This window comes from Piliocolobus tephrosceles, chromosome 14 (assembly GCF_002776525.5).
Source record: "Piliocolobus tephrosceles isolate RC106 chromosome 14, ASM277652v3, whole genome shotgun sequence".
Taxonomy (NCBI): domain Eukaryota; kingdom Metazoa; phylum Chordata; class Mammalia; order Primates; family Cercopithecidae; genus Piliocolobus; species Piliocolobus tephrosceles.
This window is the reverse complement of record NC_045447.1, coordinates 84,415,683-84,440,756: the sequence shown is the minus strand read 5'-3', so window position 1 is coordinate 84,440,756 and position 25,074 is coordinate 84,415,683. Positions and strand designations below refer to the sequence as shown.

Here is a 25,074-nt window from a genome sequence, read left to right as displayed (position 1 = left end):
TTATCGTTTGGAGAAGGAAACAACTACATTCTAATTCCAGCTCAGAAGTCATCAGAATAGGCTGATGTTGAATCATGCTGGGTTGATATCCGGATGATAGAAACCTTAGGCCTTGTTTCTATGCATGCCAGGTGCCATCTTATTCTCTTTTTGGAGGGGCTTAAGTCAGCTATCGTCAGGTGTTGACAATGGGTTGGGTTTGATAACACTGGTTATAGGATTCTGAAGATGAGAAAACCCCAAATTCCAACATCACACCCGAGTTCTATGAAAAAATATTTTTCAGTATATATACATTCAGTGTGTGTGCATATATATATATATATTCAGTGTGTGTGTGTGTGTGTATATATATATATAGTGCAAAAAGAGGCTCATAAAAAACCAGGAGAGATGGGAGCTACAAAAGCCCCGAGTGGCGGCTTGTGCTTCTCCTTAGCCTCTTCGAACACATTCTTGGGATCCTTGGCATACTTGGTGTGAGGGACCTGGACAGTCTCTGTAGTAGAGGTTGTCCTCCACTATGGAAAACAGATTTTTTTTGGCCCCTCTAGGAATGTTCATCTCTGGCCAACTCTAACTTAGGTGGGAATTTTGCTTAAAGGCATGAGGTTGCCCTGAGCTTCTTGCACTCTTCTCCCTTAATTACTGTAAAAGGCTTTGGAGTCAACTGTTTGGTCAAGGAGAGTCTGATGTCATCAGAGGTATGAGGAAAAACTCACCTTCATTGCCTGGGAGGTGGGGCCTTAGAGACAGGGCAAGGCTTTACCCTAGACTAGAGAGCCTTAGCTTGCTTGGCCACCCATTAAGCAGGCCCTGCCCAGCCCTTTCTGCCATCTCTTCTCTTCGTTAGTGGAATGGAAGCCCTGTGCCTGGATCCTTAGGGACACATTATCTCTACCCCATTTTTCTTTCCAGAGGGCTCCTCAGAGTGATAGGGAATGGCATTTCATAACCCAACTTGCTTCATCCAACATAGATTTACAACTAGGCCTGAGGGGGGCTTGCACAGGTAACTGTTTCTCTACCCTTTTTCCATAATTGACCCCTCCATTACTGATTCTCCTGCCTCAGCCTCCAGAGTAACTGGGATTATGGGTGTGTGCCACCACACCCGACTAATTTTTTGCATTTTTAGTAGAGACAGGGTTTCACCATGTTGGCCAGGCTAGTCTCGAACTCCTAACTTCAAGTGATCTGCTCACCTCGGCCTCCCAAAGTTCTGGACTTACAGGCGTGAGCCACTGCGCCTGGCCTCCTCCATTACATTTTAATTCCACATATATACTTGAGCTGTTTATGGACTATGCCCCTTTCTGAAAGCGACAAATCGTAATAGCTAAGACTTTTTCACCTGTCACAGAACCAATTTTTGCCCCCTGGGAGATGGTACTGCCCCACCCCACTCAGCAATAGGAGTGATATGAAGTATCCTGTTAGGGAAGAATAACAAGCTATGCAAAAGGCTGCATACACATAGCTTCTAGCTATAGAAGATGGGTTTGCTATAGGGTTTGCTTCTGGGTTTTAGACAAGAGGCTAAAACTCCCTTGAATCAAGTGAAAGATGCCCAAACTATTCTTCAGCCTGAGAAATCTGACCCTGGGGCTGTAGGCTGTCAGAACCCTACAGTTCTTATTGCTAGTGGCAAGGTAGGAGCCGCCAGTTGCCTTTCTTCCCTCATTTCCTGCGTGTCCTGGGTCATCCTCCATCTATCTGCCCTAGCAAAGACAAAGTCAGGGAGCCTCTGAGAATCTTCTGCTGGCAAGATTACTGTTTCACAATAGAAAACACAAGTGGGGTCAGATTACAGAGTACGCACACTGTTTCCCTTGATTTTCCTCTCACATCTTTTGTGGGTGGTAAGAAGAGAGAGGGCAAGGATATAAGTGGGTTCCTGCGTGAGAGAGGGAGATACCAGAGTAAATACAGTGCCGCTTGAATGGTGACACCCAATTACCTTCAGACACAAAGATGTAAGCTGAGGGAAATGAATTCTTGGATTCTGAACATGAGGGTCAGATTTACATTCCTGTCTCAATTGTTGACGCTTATCCCAAGGACTAGTCATTCTGCAACATCTGTGGGAAATTCCCAAATTGAACTTCCCAGGGAGAAACATCATATGACATATTGGGAAAATGGCTGACAATGGTTTTCCTTAATAAGTTCATTGAGAAGAAAAGTGGGCGGATGATTTCCCGGTCTTCACTCTTTCAGAAGCCCCTAAAACAATCTGACATGCTCTAGTTGGAGCCTGCTTTCTATCCCATCAGTTTGATTTCTGAATGCCTTATGATCATTACCATTCTTCATTAAAAAAAAAAAAAAAGCTTTGTCGCATTTGTTAGTCTTGACTTCCAAATCTTCCGTGTTCTTTTTTTTCTCTCTCTCTCTCTCTTTCCCCTTGGCTGTTCTCAGGCTTGGAGAAAAAGCTTGTAGCATGCCATTCCTTCCTCCACTGCTAGAATCCTCCCCCACATCCGACCCTCCCACCTTTTCCTAATGTTTCTCCAGCAAGCCCAGCGCCCACTGAAGAGCGTAAATTAGTGCCTAGTAATTGGTACAAAGGCACTTTCTGTTTCTATGCAACACACGCAGAAAGGAGGGGCAAAAGGAAGACGAAGAAAAAAACCCCACAGATGGTTAAAAAGGGAAAGAAGTGAGATCCTCTTTCAGTGGTCTTTGAGCAATACTGGCTCTCTCTCTCCGCCCCACTTTTTGTTGGAAGTTAGTCACAGGCCTAGGCTTAACTCAGAGCACTTGGTGGCAGCAGTTGTTAGTATCAAAAGAATAGAACTTGGAGGTTGGAAGTGACCTTGGGAGGTCATCACATCCATCATTTTGTCTTTAAGAAAGCACATCCCCACCCTCTCTCAGAGAGATGGGGATTATTCTCTTGAAACGTTTTGGGGGGACTTGGAGGGCTTCAAAGCACACTACCAGGGTTCAAAAGCCACCTCTCTGCCTTGACTAGCATGGGAGTGGTCATACTGTGTAATCTCCCAGAGCCTCACCAGCTCATGAGGGTACTAGGTAGTTGGAAGCATTTGTCAGCAGAACATGCTAAAGCCCCTAGCTTCAAGCTTGGCTCTGTGGGTGCCTAGGAATTTTTCCTTCCTTTTGAATTCTTTGCAGTACTTTCATTTGAATTCTTTTCCCCCCTTGCTCTCCTGGGACATTAACATTTTTCTTTTTCACCTTAAAGAGCTGCTTCATGGAGTTAACCAAGTGAAAGGGCAGAGGTGGAGTTAGGTAGGGTGGCCTATGCCCTTTTTATGGGAGCAGCACTCTCTGAAACAGTCCAAGGCAGAGCTGCTGAGAGGTTTCCTACCACTGCCTACCCGGAATCCTGAAACTTTAATACCTTTTTGATGCATTAAGGCCACGAGTAAACATTTGTTTTATCCCAGCCTCAAGCAGTCCCCTCAGCAAATAATAGGACTAACATTATTATTCATAAGGATGTGATCCCCACCGAAGGAGTGAAATGCACCCATTTTTTTTTTTTTTTTTTTTTTTAAATACATGGTACCTTCCCAGGGCATTCATTGCTGTGTGTGTCCAAAGCCTTTTTGATGGTGTGCCCGAAGGCTTCTCTTTTAATCTCAGTTTCTAGTGTGGCATAATTGACTTCGGAATCCTGAGATGAGAAGTGAAGAATCCGGATCTGAAATCTAAAGGTTCTAGAGCTGAGAGAACCAGTTTGCTCATGATGTAAGCCAGAGCTGCTGCTACTGGGCCTTTGACTTTGTTTATTTTTTAATGAAACTGAGAATGATCACAAATTTGAACAGGAAAAAGGAATCTAGGAGAATTTGAACAGGAGAAAAACCAATCCTTAACTGGCCAGATTGAGTCTTTTTAAAAAGTGGGGACATTTATTTAAATAGATTAAAATAAGAGATGGGAGCTTAAGCCATACAAAATTAATGACAAGGGTTTGAAATGCAGTCCGTGGCGTTACGTCTTCAATGAAGTTAGAACATTTTTCCAAGTTGAGCCTCCGTCGTTGTGGAAGGGAGTGTCTCCCAAAGGACCTGACTTGAACCAAAGTGGGAACCAGTGGAATAGGCAAGGGACAAAAACACAGAAGTCTCTCTTTGGACATTTTAGAACTGGGAGCAAAGTTACAGATCATCTTGGCCCAAAGAAACAGAGGCAGAAGAAAAGGTTTCACCATCTCTGTCTTCCAGAGAGCTAGCTTTGATAAGACAGTCCGTTAGAAAGGAAGAGGAAGGCCGGACCCATTTCATATTGAACAGCCAAGACTGAGGAACTGGAATGTGAGGGGCCTTTACCTTCAGTACAGAGACAGCAGACAGTCGTCAGAGCACAGGCCTTCGGGTCCCTCAGACATGGGTTTTTGAATCCTGTCTCCACCATTCTATTTATGACAACTCAGGCTCCACTTACCTTCTCTGAGCCTCAGGTTTCTCATCTGTAAAATGGAGCTCAGTAATTACATATTTATGAAGTTGTTATGAGGCTTAATTCAGATGAGGTGTTTAAATCATTTAGCACACCATTATAATTAAAAATAAAGAATTTATATGCATGTCCAGGAAACCCTTGATTCCTAGAATTTTTGTTGAGAATTCCAGATTAGTCCAGCACTGCCTCATTCACTTAAATTATTTGTTATTATTATCAATATTATTATTGTTATTTTGAGACTCAGTCTCACTCTGTCACCGAGGCTGGAGTGCAGTGGCATGAAGGATCTTGGCTCTCTCTGCACTCTCCCACTTCCCCCTGCCCCCAACTCAAGCAATCCTCCCACCTCAGCCTCCCAAGTAACTGGGACCACAGGTGTACACGCCTGGCCTATTTTTGTATATTTTGTAGAGACTGGGTTTCACTATGTTGTCCAGGCTGGTCTCAAACTTCTGAGCTCAAGCCATTTGCCCGCCTCAGCCTCCCAAAGTGTTAGGATTATAGACGTGAGCCACTGCACCTGGCCATCTCGTTCACTTAAATTATTTATTGAGTGACTTACCTGCAAAAAGCTATGTAAAATGCTGGTACCAGGCACCTTGGATTTTGTGACTAATAGTGGTAATAATGATAATATCTTACATTTATTATATGTCTGGTTCCAAGCTAAATGGTTTACATGCATTGTCACATTTAAACTCAACAGCAATCCTGTGAGGTAGAAAGGTGCTATTCTCATTTAATAGGAGGAATCAGACTGGGCGTTAGTTAACCTAGTTCAAGGTTACACTGGAATTTTCCTAGTCTGTCTCTAGGTGGGTGGAGTTGGGCACGAATGCTTGCTGATCTGGACCCCTTGGGTTTCCGCCAGTGGGAAGAGACCCTGTGTTTTAAGTGTTTCTCTTGGGTTTGGTCCCAGAGCCACCAGTCTTCAGCTGTCTACTCTTTTGTTGTTCTAACTCTGGCTCGTGGTTGGTTTTCACGAACCTCGGTTAGGAGTGTCAGCAGAAATCTTGGACTCTGACCACACCTACTCTGTATTTTCCATAGTTATCCAGAAGCTGCTTCCTTCCCGTTGAAAAATAACCTGGTTGTGGGCCCAAAGCTGTATTGGTCGGGACAACAGAATCCGAACAGGGACTGGCTTAATAAGAAAAAAAATGAAACTTTATTGGTTCAGGTTACAAACACATCTAGGGGTAGCTCTCGTTTCGGTGTCTGTGGATACAGGCACTCAGTGTCTGCCTCTCTGGCTCAGTTTTGCTGCCTTTTGCTATGGCCTCATTCATGGGGTTGGCAGGGCTGTCTCCAAATAGTGGTGAGATGGCTGCCCACAGTTCCAGACTCATATCCTGCCACTTAAGCAAGCCCCAAGGAAAAACAGTTTTCCGTTCCCAATGATTCCAGCAAAAGTTCCAGGCTTTAAGCTCTACGACTAGTTCAGATTGTGTGCCCCATCCCTGAAATGAATCACTATGGCATGACTGGGTCACATCCAATCTCTGGGTCTGGAGGTGTGGGGTCACCCTCCCTGGAATTACATGTACCCAGAATGGGGAAGGAGTTGTTGCCAAAAGGAAATTTAATGTGTTATTTATTATTCAAAAGGGAACAAATGCCAGACAGGCAAAACCAACACCTATTCACTCCATCGTCCCATTTATTTATTTATTTATTTATTTATTTATTTATTTCTATTTGTATTTTTTTGAGACAAAGTCTCGCCCTGCTGCCCAGGCTGGAGTGCAGCAGCACGATCTCGGCTCGCTGCAACCTCCACCTCACGGGTTTAAGCCATTCTGGTGCCTCAGCCTCCCAAATAGCTGGGATTACAGTCACATACCGCCATGCCAGGCTAATTTTTGTATTTTTAGTAGAGATGGGGTTTTACCAGGTTGGCCAGGCTTGTCTTGAACTCCTGACCTCAGGTGATCCACCCCCATCAGCTTCCCAAAGTGCTGGAATTACCCCTGTGAGCCACCATGCCCGGCTATCATCCCATTTAGAACTACCAACAGGATTTTCCAAAGAATAGAGTTTGACAAAATGACAGGCAAACAGTACGATAATTTTTTTCTATATATTTTTCTTCCTTTTGATGGGAAAGAGCTCTGAACTATCTCTGGAGTTCAGCCTGAAAGACAGATAGGCCATAAGTGAAGGTACAGAAGGGTCTTGCAGAAGATAGATGGTTTTGACAGGTATTACATATGCTTAGGCAAACACCCACTGGTCCTCCTGAGTGGATGTTCTAGAAGCCGATACCAAAAGCCTCACATGGAACAAGTATAACAGCAGCAGGGTGAACTTCAAAGCCATTGACTTAGTTTTAATTCCAGTCTGTCCATTTTAATGTCTAGAGAAACAAATCATGTTTACAGGAACACTTATTACCCTATGTGCTAATAGATAAAAGCCTAGTCTGTACAAAGATGAGCTATTTATATGGCAGTTCCCATTGAGGTTCAGAAATGTATTCAGTGTGCACAGTGCCCAAGAAAAACACTGTAATAAATCATAAGAGGCAAAAAGTCGAGCTTAAAAATAACTTAACAAAAACGCATAAAAGTGACTTAACTCCCTGTGCTACCGTAATTCTACAGTAGTTTTGTACCATTACCATTTTAATGAAAATAAGCAGAATGACAACCAAGCATCTGGCTTTCTCTCGTATTGCAATCCATAGCCATGGCCAGCCCCAAAATGCTTATTCAGTGAGCATTATTGCACTGAAGTGGGGGTTCCCAGTGTGAAAAACACAGGCTATTTTCTCTAACTTGAGGCATTTCTTTTTCTTTTTTTTTTTTGTAATTGATTTTATTTTATTTTTTTATTTTTATTTATTTTTTTTTGAGACAGTCTCACCCTGTTGCCCAGGCTGGAGTGCTGTGGCATGATCTCGCTCACTGCAACCTCTGCCTCCCAGATTCAAGTTATTCTCCTGCCTCAGCCTCCTGAGTAGCTAGGACTACAGGCACGTGCCACTACACCCAGCTAATTTTTGTATTTTTAGTAGAGACGGGTTTTACCATGTTGGCCAGGCTGGTCTCGAATTCCTGGCCTCATGTGATTCACCCACCTTGCCCCCCCAAAGTGCTGGGATTACAGGCGTGAGCCACTGCTAGCAAGACTATTTTTTTTTCTTTTTTTGGGGGGGCCGGAGTCTCGCTCTGTTGCCCTGACTAGAGTGCAGTGGTGTAATCTCTGCTCACTGCAGCCTCCGCCTCCCGGGTTCACATGATTCTCCTGCCTCAGCCTCCCAAGTAGATGGGATTACAGGTGCCAGCCACCACACCCAGCTAATTTTTGTATTTTTAGTAGAGACAGGGTTTCATCATGTTGGCCAGGCTGGTCTCGAACTTCTGACCTTAAGTGATTTGCCCGCCTTGGCCTTCCAAAGTGCTGGGATTACAGGCGTGAGCCACAACACCCAGCTAATTTTTGTATTTATAGTAGAGATGGGGTTTCACCATGTTGGCCAGGCTGGATTTCTTGAGACAGGGTCTCGCTCTGTTGCCTAGGCTGGAGTACAGTGGCACAATCATAGCTCATTGCATCCTTAAGCTCCTTGGCTCAAGTGATCTCTCACCTAGGTCTCCTGAATAGCTGGGACCACAGGCACGCACCACCATGCCCAGCTAATTAAAAAAAAATGTTTTTATTTTTCTTTTAGAGATGAGATTTTGCTATATTGCTCAGGCTGGTCTCGAACTCCTGGCCTCAAGTGATCCTCCTGCCCCAGTCTCCCAAACTGTTGGGATTACAGGCCTACACCCAGCCTAACCGAGGCATTTCTTCTCAAAGTCCTGCTTGCTCCTAAATTTCAAAACATGCCCAAAGGCATACATGCCTTTTAAACAACTTAACAAAAACCGCATAAAAGTGACTGATGCCTTCGGGCATGTTTTGAATGGAATACATGCTCAAAGAGGAGACTATATTCCTTCTCTGAGATCTCGGGGAGGGTTGAGTGGGGGCTGTTTTGTGAAGGGTGGACAGCTCCGACCTGCAGTTCTTTGCGGTCTTTGGTGCCAAACACCAAGCCATGTGACTTACTGGCTCACTTCATCCCAGGAGTAGAAGGGTTAAAAGCTTGAAAAGCTGCTGGTGGCCCATGTGGCATGTCTGAGTAGGATTTATGGTCACTGCAGCCATACCGTGGTGTGGGGGTTACATACCATACAGTGTGCATACAGTGTGCAGAGGCTGAGCCCAGAGGGAAAAAGCTGGATGAAACACTTGTTGGAGTGGCATCACTTTTCACCGCGAGTCCTTATGAATGCCACAGCCCAGCAGCTAGAGTAGATGTTGACTAATCAGGCATCAGTCTCTCCATTTCTGCTGCTGGGGGACAATCTTTTTCTTGGCAATTCAGGGTCTCAGTTACTTCCGTATTAAATTATATTCTCTTTTGGCTAAATGTTTGCAAAATCAGGTTCTCTCTCTCTGATTTGGCGTCCCTTGCCTTTCCTTCCCCTGAGAGTGATCTTCTGTTTGGTGGGCATGGGGCTCATCCCTTGTTTCAGCCTCATGGGAGAGCCAGCCATGTTGCATGCTGTCCTTTGACCTTGTGATGATGTCCACTGAGGTGTCTGTCATGCACTTGCCTGTGTCCCCATCCTCACAGGCTGACATCAGTGGCTCTAGGTGTTAGATCCTTGCACTGTGACCCAGTCCTCTTGTGGATTTCTCCAACAGCACAGTTGTGGGCTCAGGAACGCAGTCCTTTTCCCCACCCTGCACTTAGAAGGGTGCACACACTGAGACCCCTCTCAGCTGTAGCTCCCCAACTCCTCAGGTGTCACGGCCCGTGCAGGGCTTCCAAGAGGGCCTTATTTGTATCAGGCACTTCCTCTAAGCATGTCTCAAAGGCTGTTTCTGCAAGGAGAATAAAGACCTGGACACTTCTTAGAGACCTCTGTGTCTCTAATACAGTCCTACCAGCTCTTTCTCTTTTTCTTTTTCTGCCCCTCATGTCTTAGTTGGAAGATCTGGCAAATTGAGAGTTTTTTAAGCTCAAGGACTTTTTTTTTTTTTTAAACCAGAAAATAAACACCAACTTTATTAATATAATAGCAACAGAGTTTCCAGTTTCTCAAAAGGAAAATGACATGACACCAGCACAAGTGTTAAATGAGTTTTCTAAATGCTACTTTGAAAATTAAAGCTCAGTGGCAACTTATTTATTCTAAACTATGTCTGACCACCCCCCCTCCCCCGAGGCAACGCATATGGAAGGAAGGGCCTGGAAGGCAGAGAATTCGAAAAAAAGGCACTGTGAAAGGTCAGTCTCTGTGCTTTTAGTTTGAGTCTGGGCTCTTCTTTCACATCTAATCCCATTTTGTACATAAAACTGAAGGAGCAATTTGAAACCTGGTTTTAATCTGGTCACACACTATTGTGCAGGGCGTCCTTGGGCACGTCATCTGCCCTCTGAGTTGGCTTCATCTAAAACGTGACAGGTTTGAATTCCGTGGTGATAAAAATCATCAAAAATGCAAAGATTCCAAGAATCTGTTCTTGGGATAGCTTTGCCATTAGGCATTTATATCTTGTTCAATATTTAATGCCTAGGTGGATATTTATTATCTATCTTTCCCACAATTAGCTGGACAGAGGCAGCAGAGTCTGGGATGGTGGGAATTACCTAGTCTGGGCCAGGATCTGGTCTTTGAAGGGCTAGCTGTGTGGTTGTGGGGAGGTTGCATCATCTCTCTGGGCCTTTGGAGGATCACTAAGATTTCATCCACCTCTAAATTCTGTGACTCTGACTTATATGGTCTTTTATCACACTACACCACGAGGCAGATCTTCATTGTGTTAAAAATGTATGTTTAGGGTCCGCATTTTGCCTCTGCACTATTTTTAGTTTTCAGGCAGGGCCATATAACTGAGACTTCAAGACCGCTCTTGGCCAGGTGCAGTGGCTCATGCCTGTAATCCCAGCACTTTGGAAGGCCGAGGCAGGAGGATTACTTGAGCCCAGGAGTTTGAGACCAGCCTGGACTACATAGTGAGACCCCTGTCTATACAAAAATTAAGCAAAATTAGCTGGGTGTGGTGGCATGCACCTGTGGTCCAGCTACTTGGGAGGTCGAGGTGGGAGGATCACTGGAGCCTGGGAGGTTGAGGCTGCAGTGAGCTGAGATCATGTCACTGGGTGACAGAGCAAGACCTTGCCTCACAGGAAAAAAAAAAAAAATGTATAGCTTTCACTGAATCAAGAACCTAAAGAGTCAAGAATCTGTTGTCAGCCGGGCACGGTGGCTCATGCTTGTAATCTCAGCACTTTGGGAGGCCAAGACAGGAGGATCACCTGAGGTCAGGAGTTCAAGACCAGCCTGGCCAGCATGGTGAAACCCTGTCTCTACTAAAAATACAAAAATTAGCTGGGCATGGTGGCAGGTGCCTGTAATCCCAGCTACTTGGGAGGCTGAGACACAAGAATTGCTTGAACCCGGGAGGCGGAGGTTGCAGTGAGCCAAGATTGCGCCACTGCACTCCAGCCTGGGTGACAGAGCAAGACTCCATCTCAAAAAAAAAAAAAAAAAAATTCTGTTGTCTGCTGTCTTTTGTTTGAGGTCTGCTGGGACCACATGTGCTATCTCACAGATAGCTGAGGCTGGGAACCTGTGAATGATATTTGGATAGGCTTGCTTCTTAGACTCCAGCATGCTTAAAGGAGGAAGTGCTGCATACAGATGTCACAGACACACCCACTTACCATTTCAGAACCTAAAGCATAGGACAAGTTGCTTTCTACAGATAAACACAGAGATCCAGAAGTAAAATCTCACACCTAAGCCCTACACTGTCTCTGTTGTATCAACAAATAAAATATAAACGGAAGCCAAATCACAAAAAGGATTCAGTGAGAGGTCAGAAGCAAATGGTAGTAATATGATGGGATGGCATTCAGGCAGGATTATTCTTACAAAGCCTATCTAACATTTTTATTCATTCAAAACATCTATATGCAAAGCAATATTTCTGCTAAACAGGAGACTTTTGAATGAATGATTTTTGAGTTCAGTGTTCATTGAAATGATGTATGCAGAAAAATGTGGACTCGTCTGTCCCCAGGAACGGCCTGCACACCTCTTCTGTAATGTGTATTGGTGGTTCTGCACATGAGGGTAATGGAGAATGGGAAAAAAGCAACTGTTCATGTTTCATACCTGCATGTCAACATTGCTTTCTGGTGGGGAGGGAAGCCAGATGGTGATGGACAATGGGGTGCTTGAGGCCTAGGGTCAGGGCAGGTCTATGTGGATGCATGCCCCACCAGCCTGGCCCACGAAAAAAACACTTTCTTAGACTCAGATCTTTGCACTTCTTCACGATCTGACTCCTCATCTGCTTTCTAACAAGGATGCTCCTTTGTTGGGCAACCCTACTGTTGCTGTTTGTGCATTTCCGCCTCTGAAGGAAGGTTCCTGTCCGTTCTCATAAGAGGGCCATGTCCCTTTCACATATGGAAAAAGTAGGAGAGGTGGAAATAGAGGAGTGAGAAAACAGATATAGTATATTCAGGAAGTTTCTGACTTTCTCCTTTTTTTTTTTTTTTTTTTTTTTTTTTTGAGTCTGAGTCTCACTCTGTCACCCAGGCTGGAGTGCAATGGCATGATCTCAGCTCACTGCAACCTCCACCTCCTGGGTTCAAGCGATTCTCCTGCCTCAGCCTCCCGAGTAGCTGGGATTACAGGCGTGTGCCACCACGCCTGGCTAATTTTTGTATTTTTGGTAGAGACGGGGTTTCGCCATGTTGGCCAGGATGGTCTCAACCTCCTCACCTCAAGTGATCCACCTGCCCTGGCCTCCCAAAGTGCTGGATTACAGGCATGAGCCATCACACTGGGCCAGGAAGTTTCTGACTTTCTGACAATAAATTTGAGAAGAAGACAAAAATGACTCTTCTCCTCTCTTTGGTCATGGATCAATTACTGAAGTGTCCAGTCATTTCTCAGTAGAAAATCAAGCACCCCCTGCCCTCCACTTCCATGTCCATGGAATATTCCTTTAAAAATTTAAGAGATGAGGTCTCACTGTGTTGCCTATGCTGGTCTTGAACTCTGGGCCTCAAGCAGTCCTCCCTCCTCAGCCTTCCAAAGTGCTGGGATTACAGGTATAAACCACCATGCCTGGCCTGGAATATATTCTTGATCAAGCCATTTGTGGAACGGTTTAAACTCAGATGTACCGCTGTTTTCAGTAAGACTTTTAAAAAATATTAAAATAATGTTTTCCTACCTTTTCTCCTAAGAGAAATTTATATTCACTGTTTAAAAAATCAGAAAACATAGGGAAAAATTACAAAAGGAAGTATAAGTTATTCTTTATCTCCTCACTGGAGGTAGATAGTAACTGTTCAAATGTTGTGTATATTCTTTTTACTTAAAAAAATTTTTTTTAAATTTTAAGTTATAGTAGAGATGGGGTCTTACAGTGTTGCCCAAGCTGGTCTTGAACTCCTGACCTCAAATAGTCCTCCTGCCTCAGCCTCCCAAAGTGTTAGGATTACAGGCGTGAACCACCTCACTCAGCCCACATTTTGGAGGCAACAGGATTTTTTCTCTCCATATATATTCACACACTTATGCAGCTGATCATTCATCATTCTTCTCAGTTAGTAGTGTATGGCTAACATCTTCCCATTTCATTATATAACAGTCTGGTACCTTTTTCACAGGTACATATTAGTCCCCTGTAAGGACATACTGTATGTATTAAACCAGCCGTTTATTGTTGAGCATTTAAGTTGTTACTACTACCTTTTAGCTCTCATGAGCAATGCTGGTATCCCTTTTCGTGTCTCTATCTAATTATTATCAAATTAATTGCCAAAAATAATCTGCAGGAGAATATTGCCAGATGGCCCTGGATTGATTATACATCCCAGCAGTGTGGTGGAGGGCCTGTTTCCTCATGCCTGCACCAATGGTTGGTATAAACAGATTTTTTAACGTTTTCACTGACCTCACAGATATCTTGCTGGTGTCTTCATTGGCATGTTTTGATTAATTGTGAGATTGAATATATTTTCATATTTATTTCTTGGTCATTAGTATTTTATTTATGTATTTGTTCATTTGTTTGTTTATTTATTTATTTATTTTAGAGGCAAGGTCTGGCTCTGTCACCGAGACTGGAGTGCAGTGACACGATCTCAGCTCACTGCAACCTCTGTCTCACAGAGATCAAGTGATCCTCCCACCTCAGCCTCCTGAGTAGCTGGGACTGTAGGTGTGCACCACAAAGCCTGGATAATATTTGCATTTTTAGTAGAGATGAGGTTTGGCTATGTTACCCAGGCTGGTCTCAAACTCCTGGGCTCAAGCAGTCTGCCCACCTCGACCTCCCAAAGTGCTGAGATTACAGGCATGAGCCACCACGCCTGGCCAGTATTTCTTATTTTATAATTTATTTATTTGCATCCTTGCCCACTTTTGTTAAGTTGGGCTATTCTTTTTGATTTGCAAGTCTTTTCTGTGTTACAGATTTTAACCTTTTGTCATATGCTACAATTTCTTTTATTCATTTATTATTTTGATTCTTAAATTTTTCTACCTATATATATTTTTAACATTTTTACGTATTCAGAACTATTCTTCAAGTAGGATTTTGCTTTTGGTTTCATGTTTAGAAAGTCTCTTCATTCTAGGATTCTAAAAATATTCACCTCTGTTTTATCGTTATGGCTTTATTTTTTACATTTACATTTATAACCCATTTGGAAATCATTTGAGTGAAAAGTATGAGGTAGGGATTAAGATTTATTTTTTTTTCTTTTACCTGATGTCTAAGCCACTTACTGAATTAAACATTTTTTGTTTCACTGATTTGAAATACCCCATTTACCATGTACAGAATCTCTATAGATTCTTAGGGTTATTTTCAGACCCTACTCTGTTCCACTGATTTGTCTTTTCCTGTGCTGCTATCTCACTATCTTAATTATTACAGCTTTAATAATACATTTTAATAACTACTGTTGCAAGTGCTCAGTTATTATTTGTTCTTCTGCAGAATTTTCTTGGCAAGTTGGGCATGTTTATTCCTCCAAATGAACTTCAGAAATAATTTTGTCAAGTTCTAGAAAAAGAAATTCTTATGGTGCGTGTTAATTTCATAGATGAATTTGTACAGAATTGCCGTATTCACACCATTGAGCCTTACCATTCAGAGGCACGGGGAGCATTTCATTTGTTCATTTTCTTTTACATCAAGGCTTTTGCATTTCTTCACCAAGGTCCTGAACTTTTATTGTTAGGCTTATTCTGACTGGTTACGGCTAGCATATAAGAAAACCAGTGCTCTTTTGTATAGTTACACCTGTGAATGCACTTTTAATTTAGATTAGATTTTTCAGTTATCTTGAATTTTTTTCAAAGAGAAAGTTATGTCAACTGCAAATAATTCTTATTTTATAAGCCCCCTTCTTCTCAATTTACTTCTTATTTTATCTAATTGCACTCATTAGTATTTCCTGGAAAATGTTAAATTATAGCAATGGGAGTGGGTGTCCATTTATGCTTTGGGCTAGACTTTACTAGTAATACTACCCTTATTTTACTGTTGACCTTGCCGAGGAAAGGTTCCAGAGCTGATCTTTTATCCTGCTGAGGAATTATTTTATTTTCTTGAAAGCTTTTATTAGGGATGGTTGTTCAATTTTATCACATACTATTTTGTACATGATAAGAGTGTGTATATGATAGTGTGTGTGTGTGTGTGTGTGTGTGTGTGTGTATGAGCTATTAAATGGAATATCAGTACGATTTAATGATATCAAATTATCCTTTTGAAGATTACATTTATTTTGTAGAGTTGGGGTCTTAATGTGTTGTCCAGGTTGGTCTTGATCTCCTGGGCTCAAGCAGTCCTCCCATCTCAACCTTCCAAAGTGCTGGGATTACAGGTGTGAGCCACACAGCTAGCCCAAATGATTCTTTTATCTATGGAATCTTAGTGCTGTTTTTGCAATCAGAAACCACTCTTTTTTTTGAGACAGGGTCTCACTCTCACCCAGGCTGGAGTGCAGTGGCACAATCACAGCTCACTGCAGCCTCAACATTTGGGCTCCAGTGATCTTCCTGCCTCAGCCTCCCAAGTAGCTGGGACCACAGGCAAGCACCACTACGCCTGGCTAATTTTTTGTATTTTTGGTAGAGATGGGGTTTCTCCACATTGCCCAGGCTGGTCTTGAACTTCTGTGTTCAAGTGCTCCATCTTGAGCAGCTGAGCGTTATTTTTCTTCCAAAAGAAGACTTGATTTTGTACATCTGCAGGAAACCTTAATGCTTAATTGGCACTTTTTGAGTTCTCTTCTGAAAAGGAGGCCTAAATCCCTTAGATTTGTCTTTTACCAGATTGGTTTACTTTTGCTAGATGCAATGGAAGCTTTCGATTTTGTATTTTTGACCTTCCTGCCTCCATTCAAGTTAGACCCATCCCTGTACTTGGGTGGGGCAGGGAAGATGAGAAGAACCAGGTAGGAAAGAGACGACATTCAGATGGTAGGCCTCCCTGACCCCAGGCAGGACTTCAGTGGCAGCCTGGACAGCTCAGGGAGCCTGGGGAGGGTTGCCTGTGTCCAGTGAGCAAGCCTGGCACTTGCCAAGGGCCCGGCCTCTGTCTTCTCTATGGAGATCTCACCTCCATTCATTTCAGGACTGCCCACAAAAAAATAGGCTTCATTTGGCATCATCAACTAATCAGCAGTTGAGGAGGCTCCCTCTCAAAAGCAGCAAGTGTCCTTTTGTGCTAAGGAGGCAAGCACAAAGCCAGGGGCCCCAGTCCGCTGCTCTCGCACCCTCCGTAGGCCCAGGAGAATTCTGGAGGCCTGCTCTGTCTCTGCAAAGAAAGCCTTTTACACATTGTGTGCAGTGTTCAGTAGCTTTTTTGATCACATTTATCTTATACCCTGAACTGAGTCAGTCAGCGAGAGGTGCTTAGCTTGTTACTGAAAGGGGCGGGGAGTGGTGTATAAATAATGAGAACTCAGAGAAACTTGTGCTGTTAACAGCTGTGCTCCAGTAAAGCGGAGTTTATTGTGTCACTGCCTCTGGGTGTGTTTTCCTGTGAAGGTCAGAAATAATGCAGTGGTACAAGACTGTTGGGTACTTTTTCCCCTTTTCCCAGGAGGATGGTAACTCTCTCATTAATATTAAAGACAGGTCTAAAGATCCTCTAATTGATAATTGCATTGCTGTGTGGTTTGTTTGGCATGAAGGATGACCATTCTCCTTTAGACCTTAGCACTGAGCCTCAAAGAGAGGGCCTGACTTGGTTTCCCCCCGGCTGCCAGCTGAAGGTCGAGTCGCCGTCTCTCTAGGCCAGTCCTCTCCTCCTCTGCAGATCATCTCTGGTCCCATTCAGCCTTAATTCTGTTCTTGTCTACCTGTGACTTCCCCATTCCATGCTTTCTTAAGTGCAAAACATCTATCATTTTCTAAATAATGCCTTATTATATGACTGTCATTAACTTATATGCCGGGATGTTAGATTAAACATCATGGCCTGTTAGATCCAAACTCTCCACTGTGTTAAAAAGGTGGGAGATTTTTCAAAGGGCTGCCAATTGTAGGTCCCTAAGCAGAATCCAGCCTGCATACACACCACTGGGTGGCACCATAATTTATAATGTTGAACTTGAATGCCCCTAAGTAGGGGAAGCACCCTTCAGCCCACCATGGAATCCATTATAATCCATGATTGAATGCACCTGTTCCCACCCTGCCCCTGACCTTTTTTTTATGTGTCTGGCTCCTGAAGACATTTGCATTTACAAATTCTGGTGTACGCTAGTTAGAAGTTCAAGTCCTCTGTTATTTATTTATTTATTTATTTATTTATTTATTTATTTATTTGAGACAGGGTCTCACTCCATTGCCTAGACTGGAGTGCACTGGCGTGATCTTGGCTCACCACAACCTCTGCCCCTCGGGTTCAAGCGATTCTCATGTCTCATCCCCAGTAGCTGGGATTACAGGTGTGCAACACCACGCCCGGCTTCAAGTCTTTTGATTGAGATCAGGAATCAACCAACTTTTGACAAAAGGGCCCGATAGTAAATATTTTCAGTTTTGCAGGTTGTACAGTCTCTGTGGGCAACTGCTGTTTTGAAAATGCAGCTGTAGATAATACTAAACCAGTGAGCATGGCTGTTTCCAATAAAACTATATGCAGACAAGGAAATTTTAATTTCATATAATTTTCTCCTGTCATGAAATATTCCTTTAATTTTTTTCAACCACTTGGTAAAAACCGAATATAAGAATCGTATACATTTTCTTAGCTCATGGCAGGCCAGTTTTGGCCAGTGGGATGTGGATTGCTAGCCCCTGATTTAGATCACTGACCAAAAAGTTTTTAAAGATTTTCCAAAGGATGCCAGATAAATCAAAATGATCCCGGGCCTTTTATACTAGCAACTCACTTCCAAGCAGATCTTTTTTAAATGCGTCAAAAACGGTAAACTTGAATTATACAAGTTACATGAGCCTAACGAAGGCTTCTATTGGCTCTAGATTTTCTTGGGGCTCTGTGGGTGTCCCTCTCTGCTCTCTGTGAAACACTTCAGGGATAAGGATGCTAGGTCAACGACAGCACTTGGATTAGAAGCAATGAGAACCATCACAAAATGATAGCTCCAAGGGGCAGTCAAGAGAGTATCACTGTCAGCTAGATCGAAAGTGAATTCAGTGGGAACACACCCTGATTACACTTGAAATATATGTAAGTCACAAGCATAGAAATTTAATAGTTCTCCTGTTCTGATGGCTTCATGCCAGTTTTCCACGATCACTTCTATAAAGCCATCTTCCGAACACAGCGAGGGTATCTTATTTCTTTTCCAATCCTAGCCCACAGCTGAATGGTCTTCTGTTCCATTTTCCCCGTGGTGGACACAGATCCCCTCAACTAAATGAACCCCCTCCTCTCATGACTCACTTGAAAGAAATGAGTACCGTGCCAGTGAGGAGGCTAAGCCACATTAGCACTCCTCCAAGAAAACCACTTCTAATGAGTTTTTGTCTTAACAAGCATTGAGAAAACACTGAGCTCTTCCTTTCATTGTTCTCCTCCCCACCACATCAGAAAGGCGTGGAGGAAGGGCTCCAAAAAGGACCGAGCAGAGAGGGTGTTTTGTTTTGTTTTGGTTTGGCTCTTTGCAACTTACCATTCTATGAGTTCTGACCCCTTGTTATATTTTTAATAGAACATGTTTAGAAAAACATTTCCCCCATAGCTGCTTCACTGGGGTTAAAGAGGACTTCACTGCAGTCTAATTCTGGAATGGCTCAGGTTTCTCCAGTAAGCAGTAATATCTGAGCAGATATCAATGTGAGTGACCAGGAGCGGGGAGAGAGAGAGAGAGAGTGTGTGTGTGTGTGTGTGTAAAGTTTGAGCATTTACCAAATGCTTGGCACCATGAGTGGGACAAAAGTCGTCATACATGACATTGTTTTTGCCTCAAGAAGCCCAGCCTTGTTGGGTTGTAACAATCTGTATTTTGACTTTTGCTCAAAGGTCTGGTGAAGTGGGTTAAAATGCTGTTTCTCTAATAGAAGTTGCAGAAGTGTAGTTTTCAACTTCATGTCTTTGTTGAGTTTTTCAGGGGGGACTTTTTTTTTCCTTTTTGCAGCCCCGTCCCCGAGCATCAAAATGCATTAATAACCCTAGCTCTTATCTACCTTGAGTAGGACCCAGCATTCATTGGTTTGCTATTGCCTTTTGCTGCCATAGCTTTTCAACTCAGAGTTCCCATAAGGGTTTATACGTAGATCTGCACATAGAGAATCAACTGCTACCGATTCATTTTACCCGCATTGGGTTTCCTCGAAAAGTACTTTGTACAGGGTGTTGTTATGACTATCGTTCTGCTTAGAAGACAGCAGAGAGCCTTCATCATGAATAGATTATTGCAAAGGTGATAGATTTGGTTGGTTTTTTTTTTGTTTTATCATATTTCTGCATCTCATCAGCACAGGTTAAGAGAAGCTGGGGAAAATAGAATGAATAATTTTGGATGACTCAAATGTACCACGCTGGACAGCTCCCAGCCTCTGCAGTTTCTCTATGGGTTCCAGGAAGGCCGGGACAGGAGTGAGAAAATATTCACTCCTCACACCTAGCCAAGGAGTGTCTGGAGAGTTCCGTGGAAACCAGGAGCCTGTGTGTCCTCTGTCTATGCAGCAGCTGTTGTCGGCTGTGCTTGGAAAGGTGTGAAGAGTAGGCAGAGGCAGGCTTTTGGGAGCTGGGCAATGGCAGTCACTTACAAGGGGAACAAGTGAGGTTCTTATCTTCAACAGCTCGTTTGCTTGTCTGCCTGTGTGTGTCCTCCCCAAATGTGGACACAGACCCTCCCCTGCCTTCACCTTGTGGGGTGGGGCGCAGTAGGAGGTTCTGGATGCTGGCCTGATCACATCTGGCAGGCAGGGCTTAGCTGCATTTTCAGTGGGACCCAGACGTTAGCATGAATCCAAGGAAAGCAATCGGAAAGAGGGATGTGGAAGCTGTCAAGCCACCAGGACCCCCAGGAGTCAGGACAGCCATGTGGCCAAGAGCACAGGCCTTGGTAGACAGGGCCAGTTCATGACTCTGCTTTCCAGTTATGTGACCCTGAGTACAGAGTCTAACGCTCCAAGCCTCAGTTTTCTCATCTGTGAAGTGGGGCAACCTTGTGGGGTGCTTGTGAGAATTCAGTGAAAAGGGCACAGGAAGCCCTTAGCTCTATGCTTAAACAATGTTAGTTTGTCTTTTATGAGGAATATGGAAGAAACTGGAATTGTTTGGAAACTGGAGAAGAGATTAGAGAAAGACACATCTGCAGATTTTTAAAGGATTAATGTGTGGCACAAGGAACAAACTTTTTTTTTTTTTGAGACAGTCTCGCTCTGTCGCCTAGGCTGGAGTGCAGTGGCATGATCTCAGCTCACTGCAACCTCCACTTCCTGGGTTCAAGCAATTCTCCTGTCTCAGCCTCCCAAGTAGCTGGGACTACAGGCACACGCTACCATACCTAGCTAGTTTTTGTGTTTTTAGTAAAGGCAGGGTTTCATCATGTTGGTCAGGCTGGTCTTGAACTCCTGACCTCAGGTGATCCACCTGCCTCGGCCTCCCAAAGTGCTAGGATTACAGGCATGTGCCACCACGCCCAGCACAAACTTATTTCTACTGTTAAGACAATATGACTTAAAGTATGGCCTTTGCAGGAAGGCAGATTTTATATCACTAAAAGATGTGACAGAGATGCTCAGGAACAACCAGATGTTGAGTGGACCCTGCACTCAGGAGCTGAGGGAGAAACGCTCACTCCAGATGGGAGGTTGGTTGGACCCATTGCCAGTTCTCTTCCATCCTACGACACCAAGAAATTTAGCAAAGAGGCTCAGCTTTTTTACTCTTGAAAGAATTTATGAAACCAGCAATTGTGTGGAATAAAACAGAAAAAATAATTTCCAAGGGACCCATTGGTGAACAAATGGCAAGCTCATTTGCTTAGAAGTGTTAGTAACTTTCTCATTGTATTAGTTTGGGCTGCCATGACACACAACCACAGTCTGGCTGAAACAACAGAACCTTATTTCCTCACAGTTTTGGAGACTGGGAGTCCAAGGTGGAGGCGGGGGACGGGACGGGTTGGTTTCTTTGGAGGCCTCTCTCCTTGGCTTGTAGATGGTAGCGTCATTGCTGTTTTCCCACCGTCTTCCCTAATCTTCACATGTCTGTGTCCTCGTCTCCTCTTACAAAGACATGAGTCCTGGATTAAGGCCCGCCCTCATGACCTTGTTTAACATCAGTTGCCTCTTTAAAGGCGTTAACTTCAAATGCAGTCATTTTCTGGGGTGCTGGGGGTTAAGGCTTCAACATAGGGATTTTGGGGAGGGGGACACATGACAGTCATCTCCAAGGGATTTATCCTTTGAGTCGTGGGGACTAGTGACCATGACCGCCCTTAGGAATTTTTTTCATGTTCTTTAAACTGTATCCTGTCTGATTCCTTTCTCTTAGGTGAAAGGCCCTTTCCCTGCACGTGGCCAGACTGCCTTAAAAAGTTCTCCCGCTCAGACGAGCTGACGCGCCACTACCGGACCCACACTGGGGAAAAGCAGTTCCGCTGTCCGCTGTGTGAGAAGCGCTTCATGAGGAGTGACCACCTCACAAAGCACGCCCGGCGGCACACCGAGTTCCACCCCAGCATGATCAAGCGATCGAAAAAGGCGCTGGCCAGCGCTTTGTGAGGTGCTGCCCGTGGAAGCCAGGGAAGGATGGACCCCGAAAGGACAAAAGTACTCCCAGGAAGCAGACGCGTGAAAACTGAGCCCCGGAAGAGGCACACCGACGGCACAGGAAGTCACTGCTCTTTGATCAGTATTCTGATTTTCCTCTCCCTGCATTGTTTTTAAAAAGCACATTGTAGCCTAAGATCAAAGTCAACAACACTTGGTCCCCTTGAAGAGGCAACTCTCTGAACCCGTCTCTGACTGTTGGAGGGAAGGCGAATGCTTTTGGGTTTTTTGGTTTTTTTTTTTTTTTTTTTCCTTTTTTTTTTTTTTGGGGGGGGGGGAGGGGGGGGGGGGGGGGGAGGGGGGTAAGGCCAAGACTGGGGTAGAATTTTCAAGATTCAACACTGGTGTACATATGTCCGACTGGGTGAGTTGACCTGTGGCCTCGCACAGTGATTCTGGGCCCTTATGCTTGCTGTCTCTCAGAATTGTTTTCTTACCTTTTAATGTAATGACGAGTGTGCTTCAGTTTGTTTAGCAAAACCACTCTCTTGAATCACGTTAACTTTTGAGATTAAAAAAAAAAAACCGCCATAGCACAGCTGTCTTTATGCAAGCAAGAGCACATCTACTCCAGCATGATCTGTCATCTAAAGACTTGAAAACAAAAATCAGTTACTTATAGTCAATGGGTAAGCAGAGTCTGAATTTATATTAATCAAGACAAACCTTTGAAAGGTTACACTAAGTACAGAACTTTTAAACCTTGCTTTGTATGAGTTGTACTTTTTGAACATAAGCTGCACTTTTATTTTCTAATGCAGAGGATGAATAAGTTAAATACATGCTTTGAGGATAGAAGCAGACATTCTGTTTGGCACCACGTTATAATCTGCTTATTTTACAATATACATGTTTCCCTAAGAAATCGTGGCAGAGATGTGAGGGCAGAATACACACAACAGATGCTGAAGGAGAAGGAGGGTAGTGTTTCGCAAAAGAAAAAGAAAAGAACCAACAGAATTTTAACTCTATTAACTTTTCCAAATTTTCCTATGCTTTTAGTTAACATCATTATTGTATTATTGTATCCTAATGCCACTAGGGGAGAGAGCTTTTGACTCTGTTGGGTTTTATTTAAATGTGTGCATAATAGTAATGAGATCTGGAAGTTTTTGGTGAAAAGGGTTTGTTGGTCTCCTTCCTGTGTTCCTACAAAACTCCCACTCTCGGGTGCAAGAGTTATGTAGAAGGAAAGGGAGCTGAAATAGGAACAGAAAAATCAACCCCTATAAGTCGTGAACGCCAAGGGAAAATACCACGATGATTTCAGAGGAGACTCTGCAAAATCGTCCCTTTTGGAGAACGTAGGCAACATGGAATACTACGAATGAAATCACATCACTGTATCTTTTACATCAATAGCCTCACCACTAATATATCTTGTATCTAGGTGTCTATAATGGCTGAAACCACTACATCCATATATGCCATTTACCTGAAAACTTAATTGTGGCCTTTACGAGGCCAGAAAAGTGAACTGAGTTTTCATAGTTAAGAAAAGACCTCAAATGAGGGGAGTCAGCAGTGATCATGGGGGAAATGTTTACATTTTTTTTTTTCTTCAGAAGTAATGCTTTCTGATGATTTTATCTGATATTTAAAACAGGGAGCTATGGTGCACTCTAGTTTATACTTGTGCTCTGAAATGTGTTGTGTAAACATAGGGTGCCTACCTATTTCACCTGACACATACTTGTTTCTGATTCAGAATCAGTGTGGGCTCCTGCAGTGGGCGCGGGTCACGGCTGACTCCAACTTCCAATACAACAGCCATCACTAGCACGGTGTTTTTTTGTTTAACCAACGTAGTTGTATTAGTAGTTCTATAAAGAGAACTGCTTTTAACATTAGGGACTGGGAGCAGTCCATGGGATAAAAAGGAAAGTGTTTTCTCATGAGAAAACATGTCAGGAAAAATAAAGAACACTTTCTACCTCTGTTTCAGATTTTTGAAACACTTATTTTAAACCAAATTTTAATTTCTGTGTCCAAAATAAGTTTTAAGGACATCTGTTCTTCCATACGAAATAGGTTAGGCTGCCTATTTCTTACTGAGCTCATGGAATGGTTCTGCTTATGATACTCTGCACGCTGCCTTTTAGTGAGTGAGGAGTTTGGGGTTGCCTAGCAACTTGCTAACTTGTAAAAAGTCATCTTTCCCTCACAGAAAGAAATGAAAGAAAACAAAGCAAAGTCAGTGAAAGACAATCTTTATAGTTTCAGGAGTAAATCTATATGTGGCTTTTGTCAAGCACTTAGATGGATATAAATGCAGCAACTTGTTTTAAAAAAATGCACAATTTACTTCCCAAAAAAGTTGTTACTTGCCTTTTCAAGTTGTTGACAAACACACATTTGATATTCTCCTATATGTTATAGTAATGTAACGTATAAACTCAATACTTTTTATTCTTTGTGATTACATCCTGTTTTAAAATGTCACAAAACAGGAACCAGCATTCTAATTAGATTTACTATATCAAGATATGGTTCAAATAGGACTACTAGAGTTCGTTGAACACTAAAACTATGAAACAATTACTTTTTATATTAAAAAGACCATGGATTTAACTTATGAAAATCCAAATGCAGGATAGTAATTTTTGTTTACTTTTTTAACCAAACTGAATTTTTGAAAGACTATTGCAGGTGTTTAAAACGAAAGAAAAGCTGTTTTATCTAATACTGTAAGTAGTTGTCATATTCTGGAAAATTTAATAGTTTTAGAGTTAAGATATCTCCTCTCCTTGGTTAGGGAAGAAGAAAGCCCTTCACCATTGTGGAATGATGCCCTGGCTTTAAGGTTTAGCTCCACATCATGCTTCTTTTGAGAATTCTATTTGGTAGTTATAATTACAGAAACTGATTAGTTCGTCAGTTTGCAGATAGATTTAGCACAGTACTCATCACTCTGGATAGATTGAGATGTTCTTTCACAACAGATGATCTGTAACACTGTAAGATACTGATCTTTACAACTGTTTAATCAGTTTTATTTTTGTACAGTATTAGTGACCTAAGTTATTTTGCTGTCCCGTTTTTGTAAATCAAATGAAATTATAAAAGAGGATTCTGACAGTAGGTATTTTGTACATATGTATATATGTTGTCCAAATAAAAATAATAAATGATAAAGACTGAATTGTTCCAGCCATTATGTGTTGTAAAAGGGGGCTATTTCACCATAATGAAAGTTACTTCTTTAACCTGTGTTCACAGGATTTTGGGATGAGTGCAAAGATGATTTTACCCTGTACCTCTTAACACTCGCAATATTTATATAGACGTGTGTATATACAAGACCTCTGAGGAAGTAGATGGAATAGAGGTCACATTATGTTAT

General features: G+C 42.9%; 1 protein-coding gene across 1 annotated transcript in view; it reads left to right on the top strand.

The window, feature by feature from the left end:
• The window catches only part of KLF9 (Kruppel like factor 9), a 30,316-nt gene extending 5,443 nt beyond the window's left edge, over nucleotides 1–24,873 (top strand). Inside the window, exon 2 of the mRNA XM_023213255.2 lies at nucleotides 21,454–24,873. Coding sequence (XP_023069023.1) covers nucleotides 21,454–21,683 — 230 coding nt within the window. The 3' untranslated portion in view covers nucleotides 21,684–24,873. The remainder of the gene's footprint in view (nucleotides 1–21,453) is intronic.
• The last annotated feature ends 201 nt before the right edge of the window (nucleotides 24,874–25,074 follow it).